This window comes from Schistocerca serialis, chromosome 4, assembly GCF_023864345.2.
Source record: "Schistocerca serialis cubense isolate TAMUIC-IGC-003099 chromosome 4, iqSchSeri2.2, whole genome shotgun sequence".
Classification (NCBI taxonomy): Eukaryota; Metazoa; Arthropoda; class Insecta; order Orthoptera; family Acrididae; genus Schistocerca; species Schistocerca serialis.
This window is the reverse complement of record NC_064641.1, coordinates 693,089,679-693,103,708: the sequence shown is the minus strand read 5'-3', so window position 1 is coordinate 693,103,708 and position 14,030 is coordinate 693,089,679. Positions and strand designations below refer to the sequence as shown.

At 43.6% G+C, this 14,030-nt stretch overlaps 1 protein-coding gene across 2 annotated transcripts in view; it reads left to right on the top strand.

Annotated features, from left to right (window-relative positions):
• Nucleotides 1-14,030, top strand: part of LOC126473196 (collagen alpha-1(XVIII) chain-like) — a 646,928-nt gene that overhangs the window by 621,476 nt on the left and 11,422 nt on the right. For both annotated transcript variants that reach the window (XM_050100092.1, XM_050100091.1), the window contains exons 24-25: nt 2,513-2,605; nt 9,306-9,452. In XM_050100092.1, coding sequence (XP_049956049.1) covers nt 2,513-2,605; nt 9,306-9,452 — 240 coding nt within the window. The remainder of the gene's footprint in view (nt 1-2,512; nt 2,606-9,305; nt 9,453-14,030) is intronic.

Sequence of the window (14,030 nt, the reverse complement as noted above, 5' to 3'; positions counted from 1 at the left end):
AGGAGAGAGACGCAATTGAATTCAACAGTTTCCATGCAAGATGGGGCCCCACCGCACATCGCTGGTGAAGTTCACCTGCTTCTCCGAAACACTTTTAGAAACGATCGAATTATCAGCCGATCGTTTCCAAATGCTTGGCCGGCACGATCACCTGATCTCACTCCCTGTGTTTCGTGGTTATGGCGCTATCTACCAGGGGACTATTCACAAATGTGTTCATCTGAAGCGTAACACATCAAGAGAGGCAGACAGCATACCCACGGAAATGCTTCGTTCTGCTGTGCAGAATGCAATCCTGTGCTTTAAGACTCTTCTAGACATTGACGGGTGCCATATTGAGCCCCTTTTGTAGCAGTAATGGTACCGGTATGTAATGGTACGATGTACCGTAGGAGCACATTAAAAGTGTTTCAATTGTGTTGGTGCTGCATTATTTCTCTTCCCGTGTCCTTGATATAAATGCTACCAAGTTTGGTACTCGTACGATAATTAGTTTTCGTGTTACAACGTGTTAAATAGGAGGGAAATTATAATTATAACCACCCAGTACACTATACACCCAAGCGAGACCCAGCAGGGAGGTGTAAAACTTTTGGTGTATGAGTAGCCAAAGCAATGATGACGGTCAAAGCACACTACTGGCCATTAAAATTGCTACACGAAGTAGAAATGTAGATGATAAACGGGTATTATCGGACAAATATATTATACTAGAACTGACATGTGATTACATTTTCACGCAATTTGGGTGCACAGATCCTGAGAAATCAGTACCCAGAACAACCACCTCTGGCCGTAATAACGGCCTTGATACGCCTGGGCATTGAGTCAAACAGAGCTGGGATGGTGTGTACAGGTACAGCTGCCCATGCAGCTTCAACACGATACCACAGTTCATCAAGAGTAGTGACTGGCGTATTGTGACTAGCCAGTTGCTCGGCCACCATTGACCAGACATTTTCAATTGGTGAGAGATCTGGAGAATGTGCTGGCCAAGGCAGCAGTCGAACATTTTCTGTACCCAGAAAGGCCCGTACAGGGCCTGCAACATGCGGTCGTGCATTATCCTGCTGAAATGTAGGGTTTCGCAGGGATCGAATGAAGGGTAGAGCCACGGGTCGTAACACGTCTGAAATGCCGGCCGGAGTGGCCATGCGGTTCTAGGCGCTACAGTCTGGAGCCGAGCGACTGCTACGGTCGCATGTTCGAATCCTGCCTCGGGCATGGATGTGTGTGATGTCCTTAGGTTAGTTAGGTTTAATTAGTTCTAAGTTCTAGGCGACTGATGACCTCAGAAGTTAAGTCGCATAGTGTTCAGAGCCATTTGAACATCTGAAATGTAACGTCCACTGTTCAATGTGAACAAGAGGTGACCGAGACGTGTAACCAATGACACCCCATACCATCACGCCGGGTGATACGCCAGTATGGCGATGACGAATACACGCTTCCAATGTGCGTTCACCGCGATGTCGCCAAACACGGATGCGACCATCATGATGCTGTAAACAGAACCTGGATTCATCCGAAAAAATGACGTTTTGCCATTCGTGCACCCAGGTTCGTCGTTAAGTACGCCATCGCAGGTGCTCCCGTTTGTGATGCAGCGTCAAGGGTAACCACAGCCATGGTCTCCGAGCTGATAATCGATGCTGCTGCAAACGTCGTCAAACTGCAGATGTTGTTGCCTTGCAAACGTCCCCATCTGTTGACTCAGGGATCGGGACGTGGCTGCACGATCCGTTACAGCCATGAGGCTAAGATGCCTGTCATCTCGACTGCTAGTGATACGAGGCCGTTGGGAGCCAGCACGGCGTTCCGTATTACCCTCCTGAACCCACCGATTCCATATCCTGCTAACAGTCATTGGATCCCCACCAACGCGAGCAGCAATGTCGCGATACGATAAACCGCAAACGCGATAGGCTACAATCCGACCTTTATCAAAGTCGGAAACGTGATGGTACGCATTTCTCCTCTTTACACGAGCCATCATAACAACGTTTCAACAGGCAACGCGGGTTAACTGCTGTTTGTGTATGAGAAATCGGTTGGAAACTTTCCTCATGTCAGCACGTTGTAGGTGTCGCCGCCGGCGCCAACCTTGTGTGAATGCTCTGAATAGCTAATGATTTGCACATCACAGCATCTTCTTCCTGTCTGTTAAATTTTGTGTCTGTAGCACGTCATCTTCGTGGTGTAGCGATTTTAATGGCCAGTAGCGTATTTCCGGTTTACGGTATTTCATAATTACAGAACACTACATGTTCTTGAATCCTACTACAAATTATTGTTAGCAGTATGGGCCTATAATTATGAAGATGAATTCAAATCCTTTTATTGTATATTGATGTGACATGTGTAGCTTTTCAGATTTTAGGTATGTATTTGTCGCCGAGCGAGCTATTGTACACGATTGCTAAAAATGGAGATGATTTCCATTATCTTTGGTAGCAAGGCTCTTCTGCTGGTGCAGGGTGTTGTTTTTTAAAGGCGGCGCTCGCTGTTCCAGGTGACGGAGACGACGCCGCTGGGCACCCTGGCCTTCGTGCTCGCCGAGCAGGCACTGCTGGTGCGCGTGGACCCCGGCTGGCAGTACGTGCAGGTCGGTACAAGCCACGCCAACAACCACTAACCTCAAGGCTAGTGTCTGCTTTCCTTCTCGTCTTAACCTTCTTCCAACTGCCTGGAAATCATTAAAGGAAATACAGCCTCCCCTTCCCATGTAGACGGGACGCTTCAGTGTTTTCCATTTCTTTAGCAAAGTTCTTTACTCGCTTGTTCATTTACTTATCCTTCCGTATATGATCGCTTAGCTCCTTATCTCCTACGCCAGTAATCTTGTTTGTCACAAAACTTTAAAGTAACAGCTTTATCAAAAATTCCAAGCTCTTAATGAAAGTGTTCATTGCTGAAAGACAGCTATTTGGATTTTCGCAAATAATAATACTGCTATTTTAATTAAATCATTGAAAGTCTCTGTAAGACAATCTTTATACGGGATGGTTCGCGGACTTCGGCTGTTCAGTGTAAAATTCCAAATCAAAAACACATTAAGCCGTCTGTATTTCCAATTTATTTTTTTTATGCTGCAAGTTTCGGCGTTTTACTACGCTATTTTCAGACCTCCTGACCGATGTGTAGGAAGAATCCGACCTCATGTGCAGTCTAAATGTGGGCAGTATTCAGTAACTGTTATCCGTGGACTTTTTTCTTTTTTTTAACAACGGGATCCCTTCGTTCATCGATTGCAGGCTCAAATTGCACATGAGGTTGGATTCAAAATAGTTCAAATGGCTCTGAGCACTATGGGACTTAACTTCTGTGGTCATCAGTCCCCTAGAACTTAGAACTGCTTAAACCTAACCAACCTAAGGACATCACACACATCCATGCCCGAGGCAGGATTCGAACCTGCGACCGTAGCAGTCGCGCGGTTCCGGACTGAGCGCCTTAACCGCGAGACCACCGCGGCCGGCAGGTTGGATTCTTCCCAAGATGGCGCAGTGAAATGCCGAAACTGCTCCCATCAATAAAATAAAATTGGTAATTAGAAGGCGGAAGGTGTTTTTGATCCGACATCGTACCATCATCGAAAATCCGCAGGGTGACGTAGACACAGCTGCTACGATATGTTTTTGCACTAGTCTTTCTGCACGATTCACTGTACTATCGGTGCTCTCTCTTTATCGCACGATAAATTGTTTATCAGAAGTTGAGCATCGATTTCTGATTTTTAATGCAGCATTAACGCCCAACAACGCTCTAGCAACGGTATCTATTTTGGAAATAAAAGTGGTCAATAGTTCTCCTTAACTTACCTCGTCAGTTGTTTACCAACTAGGACGAAGCCAAGGGCATACCACCTGCAATAGTACCGTGCATAGAAAAGCATTGTGGGCTTAAAAATAATATATGCATTGTAGAATGCTTTGCTTAGTGTAGTATAGTTGGTTCAAGAAGTTACCTTATGGTCGAAAAGCGTACAAACGTTAGAGGTATTTCTCTCCAGAATGATCCTCAGTTTCCATTCCATTTGTTCTGTGTATAAGAAAAGTCATAACATCCGTTGATAGGTGCTCAATTGTATTAGTGATAGTTCCCTGTTTCACGAGGTTTGCTACCTTTACATAGCTCCAGTGTAATTTTTGTGGACATGTGCTGCCTATGAAAATGTAACATAATATTTCAGTTACTGCATCTTTGCTTCCAGATATTTAAATGTTATCTGTATTACTACAAATGTTGGTATGGGACGTTCTGTAGCAATCAACTTTGCATGTCAGTGATATTAGTGTCTTCGCAGAGATCGTACTGATTCTTCTTGCCACGAATGTTAACGTCAGTAAGAACTACCACAGCTGTATTAAAATACATTTATTACCTCACGACCGGTTTCTTTCAGCGAGCACTGTTAGGTAACACTGGAAACAATTTTCGTCACAAGTTCTCAGAGAACTGTGCCGATATCATGACTCAGGTACTCCAGTCGTCCTACGTAACATTAAAGGAAGCCACATTCTGGAGGACGTTTGTGTGCTCGCCATGTTTCAAGAACGTGCCTTCATCGTTATGTAAGACAACTGGGTTATCTGAGTCATGATAACAGCATAATTCTCTGGGACTTTATGACGTAGACTGTTGGCAGTATCACCTAATGGTGTTCATTGAAAGAAACCGGTCGATCCATTACAAATGTACTTTAATACAGCTGTGGTAGTTGTTAATGACAGTAACATGAATCAACAGTAAAGAACAAAATGATCAAAATTGTCTCCTTGCTATACCATAGGGCCCTAATGTGTGGCTATTTCATTTCTATTCTTCTTCCTTTTGTGAGTACGAGCAATAGACACTTTGCATGTAATCGTGTGCACAAATGGCAAAAAAGCTGTGTCCGCAGAAAGCAGAGACAAAAGGCCACACACTAACAATCTTCTTGGAAGCCAAACTTAATGTCAAACATTCCTTTATCCCAATAAAACTTCTCATAGTTGATCTGTTAATACCTAAATGCGTTCTCGTCTTTTTTTTCTTTTTCCTCTTCCTTTTTGTCTCTTTTCATGTTAAAATGCCTGCTTGAAACGTTCTCCTCCTGTCCAAATAAAGTAAGTCTCCTATCCTCCCCTCCCCCCTCCCACCCTCTCTCTCTCTCTCTCTCTTTCTCTTTCTCCATATTTTTCTTCCCCCTTCCCTCTACGCCCCTTCCCTATTTCCACTTTAGTTTTAGCAAATAATCAGCACTGCGCTGAGGTTTCCTAAGTATTATTAACATAAGGACAAGACTGGTTATTTCTCTTTTGATAGCCTCTATAATTTCTTGGTTTTGTTTACAGCTTCTTGTATAGTCACGCCACGTGTAGACGGAAGTTCTTTGTAACATCGGACTGCTGCCTTTAGCTCCTTCTCCATGCACTACCGTGGACCTGACAGTATTATCTGTTTTACTCTTCCTTTGATAGTAGTCCTAAATTTACGTATTCAAATACCACAATACAAAGAAGAATTGAAACTTCAGATGCTTCTTGGTCATTGTCTTTTGTTGTCCAACTCATAATGGAGCATCCAGGTGTCGTTCTAGTCAGAAATGTCGTTACTGGGACGACTAGAGCACCAGAACTCACCTTGGCTGCTACGCTCCCATTTGTAAAAGCATCAGTCAGCTTGCACAACCTTTTTGCCCTGGTATTGTGCACTGTAATTTTATAGTCTTCAGTCCAAAGATTGGTTTTTGCATCTGCCTACGCTAGTCTGCCTTGTGTAGGCCTCTTCATCTCTGCGTAACTACTGCAACCTACACTCATTTGAACCTACTTAAATACTGGAGCCTCTGACTCTACAGTTTTCATCCCCTACACTTACCTCCACTAACAAACTAACCATTTCTTGATCCCTCAGGATGTGTGCTGCCAAACGATTCTTTTTAGATAGGTTGTGCCACACATTTATTTTGTTCCCAGTTCGACTCGGTATCTCCTCAATAGTTATTCGATCTACCTACCTACCCCTTAGCATTCTTCTATAGCACCACATTTCAAAAGCTTCAATCGGCTCTTTTCATATACTGCTTATCATACAAGTTTCACTTCCGTACAAGGCTGCACTCTAGACAAATATCTTAAGAAAAACTCCCTAACACCTAAATTTATATTCATTGTTAACAACTTCCTGTTTTTCAAAAGTCCTTTTTTGCTATTACTAGTAGACATTTAATGTCCTCTGACTTCGGCCATCATCATTTACTTTTCTGCCCAAACAGCAAAACTCAGCTACTTTCAGTGTTTCGTTTCCTAATCTAATTCTTTCAGCAGCACCTGGTTTAATTCTACTCCATTACATTACCTTTGTTTTACTTTTGTTGATGTTCATTTCGTCACTTCTTTTCAAGACACTATTTATTTCGTTCAACTGTTCTTCCAAGTATTTTGTCCTCTCCAATATCCTGCCGGGAAAAATTTTATAACTGCTCGTCGTTCCTCCGCGTTGTATACATCTAAAGGCTTTACCATCTAAACTTAGCTCCACTTATGAATTTAGATGGCGGAGCAATTACATATATGTAACATATACGCAAGGCCACCACCACCGAAACTGAGAAGGGCAGCAGAATCTAGAATATGCAGCTGCCCTTCTCAAAATGAGCATATGATGCCATCTGTTAGCATACGTTAACATTTCCTGAAATCTTGTATATTTCCTTCAAGAGCGTGTGTTCACTACTTGTAATACTGCCAATATGATGTTTCAGGATTGCAGCCGGTCGTCGTTTACTACCACCATGTGGACACCTGCCAGACATCTTCAGGCGAGCCGTCTAAAACTCGCGTCAGCTCCTCACTCGCTCAGTTTGCTAGCGAGCTGTATGCAGTTCGTGTATCTTTTTTGCAAGGTCAAGCACAGTGAGAACGGACAGCGCCCTCCATATTGTAAATGTGAAACTCCTGATGTCCGGTGGGTTGACCCTAGCCGTGGCCGTCGGCGTACTTGCTGAGAACAAATCGTAGAAATAATGCGATCCCATACGTTATCCAATTGAAAGCCGCTTTCCGATACAGAACCCTTCTACAGAGTGTCCATAAAGTCCCGTTATCATTTCAAAAAAATCATAACTTGAAAACTATTAGAGAATCGTAATTTACTGTAAAATGTTCAGTATCTCTCAACGCTGTTTCCCTCGACCCTTGTTGCCGATTTGACTTGGAGTACATCAAAACGTTGCCAGACGCGGAGAAGATGCAATGTGTCATCCGATATGCAGAATCCACATATGTGACAAAGGTACTGCTGGATTATCGTCACCAGTATAGGAGCGCACCACCGACAAGAACAATCATTATCACGTGGTTCAGAAACTTTAGAGAGACAGCTAGTGTCGTGCTGGTCCCATCGCATCGCTTCCACTCTCTCCTGATGTCACACCATTCGGCTTCTTTTATGGGGTTACGTCAACGATGGCGTGTACACAACACCAATCAATGACATTGTTGTCTTTCGTGCACGATTCAATCAGGAACAACTGTTGGTGCACAATGCTGACCCAACCATGGACAGAAAGCGAATATCGCCTTAATGTTTCACTAGCGACGAACTGACTTCGGACGCCTTTTAGAAACAGCTTATGTGACTGGATTTGTGATTTCCTGTCAGAGAGGTCACAGTTCGTAGTAACTGACGGAAAGTCATCGAGTAAAACAGAAGTGATATCTGGCGTTCCTCAAGGTAGTGTTATAGGCCCTTTGCTGTTCCTTCTCTATATAAATGATTTGGGAGACAATTTGAGCAGCCGTCTTAGGTTGTTTGCAGATGACGCTGTCGTTTATCGACTAATAAAGTAATCAGAAGATCAAAACAGACTGCAAAACGATTTTAAAAAAATATCTGAATGGTGCGAAAAGTGGCAGTTGACTATGAATAACGAAAAGTGTGAGGGCATCCACATGAGTGCTAAAAGGAACTCGTTAAACTTCGGTTACACAATAAATCAGTCTAATCTAAAAGCCGGAAATTCAACTAAATACCTAAGCATTACAATTACGAACAACTTAAATTGGAAGGAACACATAGAAAATGTTGTGGGGAAGGCTAACCAAACACTGCGTTTTATTGGCAGGACACTTAGAAAATGTAACAGACCTACTAAGGAGACTACCTACACTACGCTTGTCCGTCCTCTTTTAGAGTACTGCTGCGCGGTGTGGGATCCTTACCAGATAGGACTGACGGAGTACATCGAAAAAGTTCAAAGAAATGCAGCACGTTTTGTATTATCGCGAAATATGGGAGAGAGTGTCACAGAAATGATACAGGATTTGGGCTGGAAATCGTTAAAAGAAAGGCGTTTTTCGTTGCGACGGAATCTTCTCACGAAATTCCAATCACCAACTTTCTCCTCCGAATGCGAAAATATTTTGTTGACACTGACCTACATAGGGAGGAACTATCACTACGATAAAATTAGGGAAATCAGAGCTCGTACGGAAAGATATAGGTGTTCATTCTTTCCGCGCGCTATACGAGATTGGCATAATAGAGAATTGTGAAGGTGGTTTGATGAACCCTCTGCCAGGCACTTAAATGTGATTTGCAGAGTATCCATGCAGATGTAGATGTAGATACTGAAGTAACTGAACTGTTTCAGTGAATCAGGAGACGAGGTAAGCCTCCCGTAAACCTTGTTTGGAACCGGGGGATAGGATCTATTTTTAGTTTATTTTTGGGATACCGTTGTCCATTACTGCTGACAGAAATCAAACCCTGTAGCATGAGGGTGATTTGGGTAACCGCAGGAGTACAGCTGCTGTTCTTCGGCACAATGGAACTGGAGATTCGTGGATTTACGAGGAAGAATACGTTGGCGCAAGTCGTTGGGATGTAAAATTTGTACCAGTGTACATACCAGGCCGGGCACCCTCTATTTCCACGATGGGATCTCAGCGAAGACTACGCAATACGCCGAGGGCCCCGGCTAGTGACAACCAACCAGACAAGTCGAGTTTCGGGGCCCTGTCTGCTGGCAGACTGGTCTTGCAACAATGATTGCCACGCATACGCTGAATGCAAAAAGCGCGCTAATAAATTGTGCGACGTGCAGACGTCTGACTGGTATCCAGATGAAATATAGTGCGTGGTAGTAAATGACGACCAGAAGCATTCCTGAAACATCATGGAGTATTCAGAAACCCAGGAAAATTTCGAGATTCACATGGCATTACTTACTGGTACACCTGGTAAATGCAGAGACCCAGGAATGGTGGGCCTCGCAGTCAGTAAAGTGGAGTGACTGACATGAGGGACTTTTTTTTCAGTTGGGCCTGACGATGACGGCGCCGAGCAAGGGAGCAGCCGCTCCCACGCCCGTCACCACCCCGCGACCTCCACCACCGCCGCCACCACCAGCGCCACGGAAGCGCCTGCTACACCTCAAGGCCATCAATTTCGTCGACGAACCCAGTGTGAGTATCTGGCTTACTTTATCCGTGATCTCGACTAAGCTGATTTTCTCTTCTCAGATAACCAAAATCATCCTGTTTCTACCAGGGTACACCAATAAGTATCTGCACTTTCGTTCTAATCGTCTTTAGGTTGGCAGTACAGCGTAGTACGCTCACCAGCAGCTAGATGGCACCGTTATCTTCGTTTGTGCCAGGCTACAGAGTTGTCACAGCTGTCTGCTTTGCAGTTTTTGGAAGTAAACTTGGTTGCCCCCATTTTCCACGTGCACCAATGAAGAAAGGCGTTCTGTAATCCTTTTCTTGTGGCCTGAAGGTGTGCAGGGAGCTGAACACCATAAAAGACTTTCAGCATAATGCAGGGGCAGTGATTTACCACGGCGAAGTGGTTGACAGTGCATTGAACTATCCATAAGCAGCCGAAAGAGTTTGATGGATGAGAAAACAGCAGGACGTACAGTCACACCCACCAGTGATGCCAACATTGAGCGAACCTGTGAGCAGATTAGAATGATTGATGACTGAGTGTCAATGAAATGGCAAACAAAACGCACATTAGCCATGGTTCTTTATATTACATCATCAATTACAAGCCCAATTTTCGCAAAGTTTGTGCAAGATGTGACTCAAAACAACTCAAGGGAATATGTGAGGTAATGAAACAATGTGTCAGCAGCTACTGGACCGACATGTTAACGAAGGCAAAATATTTTTGAAGCAAATCATCACTATAGATGAAATGTGGCGTCATCACTTTGAACCTCAGACACATCAGGCTATGGAATGGAAACGCCTCATATCTCCAGCGAAAAAGAAATTCAATAATAAAATATTAAGTTTCAAGCCAGGTCAAGTGGTTAACTGCCCATGAGCTTCCGGCCGATATCTCCTCCGTCATTGTTAAGTGGTGTGTGTGCCACTGCCGTGCTTATATAGCCTCGCTGCCGTCAGTGGCGCCACTGGTGCTCAGTCCCGCACCGTTGCGCCCGCTTCAGCGCCCCAATTACAAGATTCCAGCCCGTACTCAGTTGCAGTCCACCGTCTTTATTGAGGGTGTTGTCCGCCCCGATAGCTGAGTGGTCAGCGTGACGGCTTGCCCTCCTAGGGGCCCGGGTTCGATTCCCGGCTGGGTCGGAGCTTTTCTCCGCTCAGGGACTGGATGTTGTGCTGTTTTCATTATCATCATTTCATCCCCATCCGGCGCACAGGTCGCCCAATGTGGCGTCGAATGTAATAAAACCTGCACCAAGGCGGCCGGATCTACCCCGTAAGGGGTCTTCCGGCCCATGACGCCAAACGCTCATTTCCATTGAGGGTGTTGTCCCATATTTTGATGATGTATTCGCACAGAAATTCGAGGGTTAATCCTCTGTAGGAAAAGCGGTGCTTGTAGATTTTGGGGCACGGAGGACCAGTTTTACCTCTTTTGTGCCGTAGCTGAGAGAGCGACGATGATTAATAAACCCAGGCAGCAAGAACAAATTTTTATTTTAACTCGTAAAATGAGTACAACAAAAGAGTTATTTAGGTGTGAAGCAGCACTACTTGATTCTAGCCCAACGATAGCCGCTGACTGGGAGAGTTCTTACAAGGGTGACGTCACTGCAGCCGTATTGGTGGAGAGCAGTTAAGGCTCGAGCACAGTCATGGAGAGAGGTACTGGTGAAACGAAAGCCCGTAGCCGCTCGGAAGTACGGCTGTTGATAAAATATCGACATATCTAATATCTGATATTTTTATTTTATATGATTTTTCAGATTGTTCGTAAATATTTGAAGCTGTTCTTTTGAAATTTTAGTAAAACACAATTTTGCTTTCACTGTGTGAAGCAGTCTTACTACTTTTTTAGCTTTACCCTGTACAGTCTTTCTCTTTGATTGTGTGAATTATAGGTGGCACAAAAGTAGAAGTCTGATTGCAGTAGGGGGGGGGGGGGGGGGCATGTGAGTGGAATAAAAAGATTTCCGATGTGAAGAAATAGCACACTATTTGCGTTAAAATTGTTAGTGTGCTTTTTCTTCACATGGGCACTCTTCAAAAACAGTTGCTGAAGATGATGAACAAAAATCTAAATGACAAGACACGTCTTTGCAGTGGGCAGAGACGTGTGAAGGGAAATGTTGACGTTATCGGCACTCGGCGTTACCAACGGAAATTGCAAAGTTTAGCTTCACCACGCAATTTTGACACTTCAACTGCTAGATCACTAGCGTTGGTAGAAATGAAAAAACAGGGAAGTCGAGATGAAGTGTTTCGGACAAATCCGAAACGTGACGAAACTGAACGACAAACCCATCGGACACCCTTTATTGTGCCTCTTTATATGCAATTAGCATTGCTGGCAAAGTGATTATCGCCAACATGCATCGTTCTCCTTTTAATTTTTGCTCTAAGTGAGCAGAAGTTTCGCTGGGAGGCCCTTACACATCCTCCATTCAGTCCTGATCTCCCCCCATGAAATTTCCATATTTTGGGGGCCCTCAAGAAAGACATTCGCGCCCGTCGATTTGCTTCAAACGAAGATCTGCACGCCTTGGCACAATCATGGTTCAGTAAGCAACCGGAAACATTTTTACATTGACCGTCTTGTCTCAGATTGGGATGACTTTACTGACAGTTAAGGTGATTACTTTTGAAATAATACACAGTTCATTTACTTTTTTCCATCCGTGTAGCTTTCATTTGACTACCCTTTATATCACATTGTATTAGCTGCAATGCCTCTGTAATAAAGGTATCATAAGTCATTATTAGAGCGCGTTGTACCCAGTTGCTACACTCCCTGTCCTCACAGCATCCCATGAGATAAAGTTTATTCCGTATTTCATCACTTTGTCGATGTGTTGCAAATCAACATAACACGAGCAAGTACACAGCTGAAGATAGATTATAAGACTTAGTGGTGGTAATAGCAAGAAACGGCACATACGAGGTGCGACAATAAAGTAATGAGGCTGATGTGGAAAAAAATGTTGCTTACCGTTTTAGTCAAGTTTAGTTTGTCTCCCTCAAAGTAGTTCCCGTCTGATTGCTCACACTTTTTCCAGTGCTTCTGCCTTTGATGGTAACATTTCTGGAACTCATCTTCTGCAATATCCTCCAAGACTCTCGATACAGCTTTTTGGACATCTTGTGTTGTTTGAAAATGGCGTCCCTTGACAGCCGTTTTGACTCTTGGAAATAGAAAAAAGTCGCACACAGCGATATCTGGTGAATAAGGTGGCTGTGGTAGTAATGAAATTTGTTTTGAGGTTAAAAATCGCTGTACTGACAGAGTAGTATGGGATGGCGCATTATCGTGATGCAAAATACAATTATCAGCAATGTTGGCACGGACACGAAGAACTCTTTTTACGAAGTCTTTCTAAAATTTCTTTGTAGTAATATTGGCTAACTGTTTGTGCAGGAGGCACCCACTCTTTATGAACAATTCCCTTGGAATCAAAGAAGCACATAAGCATGCATTTCACTTTTGACTTTGACATATGAGCTTTTTTTGGTCTGGGTGATCCCTTTGAGCACCATTGCGAAATTTGGCGTTTTGTCTCTGGATCTTACTGAAAAAACCAACTTTCATAATTAGTGCTAACAAGGCTCAACAATTCTGGATTGATTTCCGTTTGTTCTAACAGGTCGGCTGCAACATTTTCCCGTGTTTCTCGCTGTTGTGGTGTGAGGTTTTTGGGGACCATTTTTGCACAAATCTTTCTCATATCAAGATGTTCAGTTATTATTAGATGAACCGTTTCGTGATTGATGTTCAGTCCTTCTGCAATCATTTTCAGGTATAATATTCGATCAGATCGTATGAGTTCACGAACCCTGGCCGAGTTGACATTCGCCCGTGAGGTTGATCGTCGTCCACTGCGGGCTTCATCTCCAATATTCGTTCTGCCTTCACTAAACATTTTATGCCAACGAAAAACTTGAGTTCTTGACATAACCTCCTCTCCAAAAGCCTTCGGAAGCTTACCGTAAGTTGTCGTCGTGTTTTCGCCCAATTTAACGCAAAAAGAATTGGCATACCATTGCGCAATATTATGCGGTTCCATTTCCGTGATGAGAGACACAAACACATGTTAGCATATTACAGCACAACTCACGACTGAACAGTTGCATCGATGTGCCGCTTGGACTAGAAGCAGCTTATAGACCAAGGTCAAAGATATTGTGTTACACAAGCCTGCAGGGTTGCCACATCTTGCAAAGAAAACCAGTCTCATTACTTTATTGTCACACCTTGTATGTGTTTCAGTTTCTCACCAGCTGTTAGAACAAATTTTGTAGTTTCTGCGTTAAAATCTTTCACAAAGTCTATCGAGGTTCTTCGCCCGAGACATTTGGTTGACAATAATAACATCTCTGACCATGACACCCTAAACTGAAAGAGGAAAGAAAGACAGGGGTTTTTGTTGTGACCAGGCAAAACTGTTTCTGTCTCGCCATAACTGTAGGTTCCATAATTGCTCATCAAACTAAAACACATAAAATATTGGTCCTTTTTATTCCATAAAAATAAAAGATTTACTTTGACACACTTCTTTTCCACAGGGATACTGGATAATTTATAACTGTCATTGA